At 42.3% G+C, this 4,520-nt stretch overlaps 1 protein-coding gene across 1 annotated transcript; it reads left to right on the forward strand.

Annotated features, from left to right (window-relative positions):
* Nucleotides 1–190: 190 nt before the first annotated feature.
* EDN1 (endothelin 1) lies at nucleotides 191–4,033 on the forward strand. The gene is made up of 4 exons (XM_009273732.2): nucleotides 191–219; nucleotides 826–984; nucleotides 1,254–1,361; nucleotides 2,745–4,033. Exons 1-4 carry the CDS (start codon nucleotides 191–193, stop codon nucleotides 2,881–2,883), a joined length of 435 nt encoding a protein of 144 aa, XP_009272007.1. The 3' UTR covers nucleotides 2,884–4,033.
* Nucleotides 4,034–4,520: the final 487 nt, after the last annotated feature.

Here is a 4,520-nt window from a genome sequence, read left to right on the forward strand (position 1 = left end):
TTGCACGGTCTCTCCTATTGCTTCCCGCCCCCCCCCAGCGAGAATGTTCACTGGGAGAAAGCAAGCAGGATTTGACAACCTAGTTTGAGGAGATAGCCCTAATAGCCTTAACACACCTGCGTTCCTAAAGTCTGGTCAGGAGTATTTCCTTTGCGTGCCGCTCAGCAAAGGCTGCGGGATACTTTTCACTATGAATCAGAAGCGGACAAAATGCCAAAAGTATGATTTTGCCAGCCTGAATTTGTCTGACCGTTTTTCTTTCCAACAAGTTAGGAGGCTAGAAGGCTTACTTTGACACGGGGTGGCTCCTTGCCACCTCTTGCTGCTCTGTGCTGCAAATTAACACATCCCACGTGTTAATAGGGTTATGTACAGTGTCCATTTCTACGCTCTCCTCACCAAAAAGTAGTGAGCCAGAGCCTCACCTAATGCTGCAAACACTGACTCTGGTGATTTGTTCTGGTGCTGGGTTTCCTCTGGGCACCGAGGATCTCTTCCTCACTTTTATTGCTTCTTTCGGTGTTGGCAGTTACCAGAGTTCAGAGAGATGAGGTTTTATTGCTTTCTATCGCACAGGGAGGCACAGCAGCCTTATGAAATCACAATTAAAAGGTCATTAGCCTTTTAATGTGAGTAGCCATGCTAATGAATATGTTGCAGGATCATCAGAAGCATTTGCATGGAAACTATGACCAGCGAGGCATTCCCAATCCCACAGCCTTTACTCATGCAATCAATCCCATTGATAAGATTGCCCAAAATACCCCGCTGTTCTGAAGCCACAGAATTATTTGAATGACTTTCATGTTGTCTCTTTGATCATAGGAAGACAGTTCCGTATGGTCTCGGAGGCCCTTCTCGATCCAGAAGATCGCTGAAGGACATGGTGCCAGAGATGCTCGCTGAACCTAGCAGCAGATGCCGATGCGCCAACCAGAAGGACAAGAAATGTCTGAACTTCTGCCAGACAGGAAAAGATCTCTGGTGCGTCTATTGTTGCTACCCTTTAAAAGGCAGTGCATGTAAAAGGGATGGATTGTGGTACACTTACTCATTTTGGCAACTGCTGAGTGAATGATCTCCCCAAAGCCTTGCCTCCTACCTGAGTGCTCACACTGCTATAATACATACTGTGGTTTGGCCCAGAAAGATCGCTTATTACATGCCTTGAGAAGTGGTTGATGAGATGCCTCACCTTGTGGACTGCAGACCTGGGGGTTTTTTTAACAGCAGCACCTTTTCACTTTTAACAGGGCTCAGTCCACAGTGGAGAAAACCTCGCGTCGCCATGACAAAGCTGGCAGTTGCATTGGACCCAAATGCATGAACCGACAGCTTGTTGACAGCAAGAAAATGAAGCGGTGAGTTTCTTCTCATCCTGTTGTAGTTCCCTGGCGTAGCAATAGAGAGCACAGTTCACCTGCCTTTGGGTCAGCGTGGGCTTAGCTGGTGATTTCAGCTTGAGAGCTACAGAGGAATCGGTGAGGATGTCTTAAGGGCTTTTCTTCATGCAGTGGGTTTTTAGCTTGTGAAGACACGGGTGCTGAGCTCTGCCTAGCATCCTCCATTTGCTTAGAGGAAGCAGGCTTAGTTGTAGGCCTAAAGATACACCAAGCTTCAGAAGAGTATGAAATCGTGAAATTCTGACAGAAATAAATAGAGCCTGTCATTTTAGTGTGTTCATGCACTATCTTAACTACTTAAAAATATTGTCCCAACTATTCTAATATGAAACTGAATCAGAATGCCTTTTCTTAGATACTTTACTCCATTTTACTGGAGGGGAAAAAAAGATTATTGATCTATCCAGATTTTGAATATATTGTTTCTTCTGACTGGTGTGGCTGGCTTTTTAGAATGCAGGAGGCGGATTTCTACCTGCCTTATCTCTTACATTGCCTGACAAACCTGTGTAAAAGGAGTACAGGATGCTAGTGATGGAAATGACTGCAAAAAGTTTGAGGAAAGGGAAAATGAAGACTAAATTAATATTTGAGCCCAATTTAATATTTGAGATTAGGAGTAAATTTCAGGACTGCCTTTTGAGGTCTGTGCATAGTAAGTTGAGTGGCAGTAGGCAGCAGTATCACTCCACAGTGCGGTTCAGAGATGCACGCATTGGACTTGGTGCAGCTACGAACCCCACAGAGGTGAAGTCAGCTTTGAAGCTGACTGTTAGTACGGCTATATCAGTTCCGGCATTCAGTGTTCGGCCATGTGCCCGTGTAAAAGTATGGCACACAGAAGTTTGCCCATACAAAAGAAGACTCTCTAGTGCTACTTTCAAAAGCAGAACAGGACTTATGGGAGCAGACAGCCTGATGATTTTGAGTGAGACTTACGCCCTGGATGTCTTAAATAATTTTTGAAAATGGGGCTTGCTTGCTTACTTACTTGAAAAATGCACCCATTCATTGGAACCAGGACCAGGTATACCTGAAAGAAACAAAACAGCCAAAGAGAATAACGCTGAAGACCTCTTGATTAGATACATGCTATTTAAGGAAGTCTAGGGCATCTATATTTGAATGAATATTTTAGCTTATTTTAATGTTTGCATTTAAATTCTGAATCCAGTGGCTTAAGTTAGCGTAATTCTGACAGAGGTACAGCAATCAGCAGTTACTGAGGATCCCATGGCAGAAATCTAGACTGGGGCTTATTTAATCAAAAAGTGAATGTCTGCGCACTGGAGATCCATCTTCATTATTGTAACAATAAGTGTATATTTCTTATTTTTGCAGGCTGGAAGCCATTGGTAACAGTATCAAAGCTTCCTTCAGTATTGCAAAGCTGAAGGCTGAGCTCCAGAAAGGACGGAAGCTGAAACATAACAGGGCGAACAAAAGGCAAAGCGTCTGGGAAAGTCTGAAAGCATCCTAGTGGGAAGATCACCTGAGTCTTTCTTCATCACACTTGCTGACAAAGCGTCACCAAAACTCTCTCTTGACTTCTAACATTCCACGACGGCGAAGGGCCTCTCTGTCCAAGTGTTTGTGCAGCAGAGCAAAACACTAATGGAGTCCCATATTTGGAGGTATAAAAGAAAAGGATTTCATCATTTTGGAATTCAGATGGATGGGTAGAGGGGGTGAAGGGGAATCCGCGGTAGCATACATGAAAAGCCATCTTTCTGAAGAAACATTTGAATATTGCTTCTGGAATGTTACCCATCAATTGAGCAGCTTTCAGGGTCTACATCAAAAGCATCTTGCAAGGAAGACCTCACAGATGTGCTTAGAAAGGACAGAAAGCAAGATCTGAGTGGACAAACTTCAAAGCAAAAAACTCTACCTTTTGATTAAACTGCAAAAATGAAAGCCATAGTGCTACTTTAATCAGGACTTACTGCATATATACATGTCTACCTCGCGTACTGTTTGTTGCACTCCTGCTAGAGTATTTTTACACCTTGTTATTGCCTTTACTAATCAGCTGCAACCCTTTGCCTTTTTTCAGAAGTCTAGTTTACTTGTACAACCAGAGTTATCTGAATGTGGGTTAGGCGCTGTGGTTGTTTGCATAGTCAAAGTCCTTTGGTTTTGATACCAAAGGACTCTTCAACATAAAATAAAAGTTAGAGGACACTACTAGGTTTCCCATAACAAGGATATTTGGCTAACTGAAGTTCTAAAAATAGAGGTTGTTGTGTCTTACATGCCACCAAAAATGCACTGAAGTGGGGATGTACCAGAGGCTGTTGTGAGGTTTATTCAGTGCCTCGTTTGGCGTAAATGCATCGAGACAAAGGGTTGTTTTGAATTATGTCAAAAGGCTAATATTGGGTGAATGTTTGGAGCAGTGAATTTGTTCACATTGTTGAATTTGCTGACAGGTTGAATCTTATGTGCTTATTTTTTGTGTTTTGTATTTATATTCACACAAGTTCTTCATTATATTTACCATGTTGAATACACATTGAAGCAGGCCATATTGGTCTATGCATGTTTTATCTATTTCTGTATGAAATTGGGAAATGCTTTATGCCTATCAAGGTAAATATCTTCAGAAATAAATATTTTTAATTACTGTATTTGCTTGTTTTTCATATGCCCCACTTTTCTGTAGGTTGTGGCTCCATGATCACGGAGGTAGATTGCCCCACGTACAAAGCTGACCTAGATGAAGTGTGTGCACGTGATTGCCTTTCTGTCAAATTAGCCAGATCACAACACAGAAAGGTTGTGCCAGATGTGAGACAACAGAGAATACTTGTTCTAGCTTCAAGCTTGCTCATCAAAATTTCATGGTGAAATTTGAATTGGACAAATGAATTTATCCTGGAGCAGCACTTTCACATGGCTGATGTCTTTTTCATCCAATAGTACAGATTCTAATGTAGGATTTACTGTACCATTAAAATATTGCCAATAAGGGGTTGGATATACATGAAGTAGAGGAGAAAATGCACACGCTGGATGCTTTGTGGGCTATATTGGACTAGGCTGTGTTATGATACTTACTACCACGCTATCCCAGAAAGTCTCAGCCCAGCCCACGAAAGTTAAAGATGGAGACCT

The sequence above is a fragment of the Aptenodytes forsteri genome, unplaced genomic scaffold (genome assembly GCF_000699145.1).
Source record: "Aptenodytes forsteri isolate BGI_AS27 unplaced genomic scaffold, ASM69914v1 Scaffold63, whole genome shotgun sequence".
Lineage (NCBI taxonomy): Eukaryota > Metazoa > Chordata > Aves > Sphenisciformes > Spheniscidae > Aptenodytes > Aptenodytes forsteri.

What these genes read in the sequence shown, in the direction of transcription:
- EDN1 (XM_009273732.2), top strand. Translation starts at nt 191, where the DNA reads ATGAATCAGAAGCGGACAAAATGCCAAAA. An exon ending in AAGCGGACAAAATGCCAAAA is followed by an intron (nt 220 to 825) that starts GTATGATTTTGC and finishes CTTTGATCATAG; the next exon opens with GAAGACAGTTCCGTATGGTC. An exon ending in CAGACAGGAAAAGATCTCTG is followed by an intron (nt 985 to 1,253) that starts GTGCGTCTATTG and finishes CACTTTTAACAG; the next exon opens with GGCTCAGTCCACAGTGGAGA.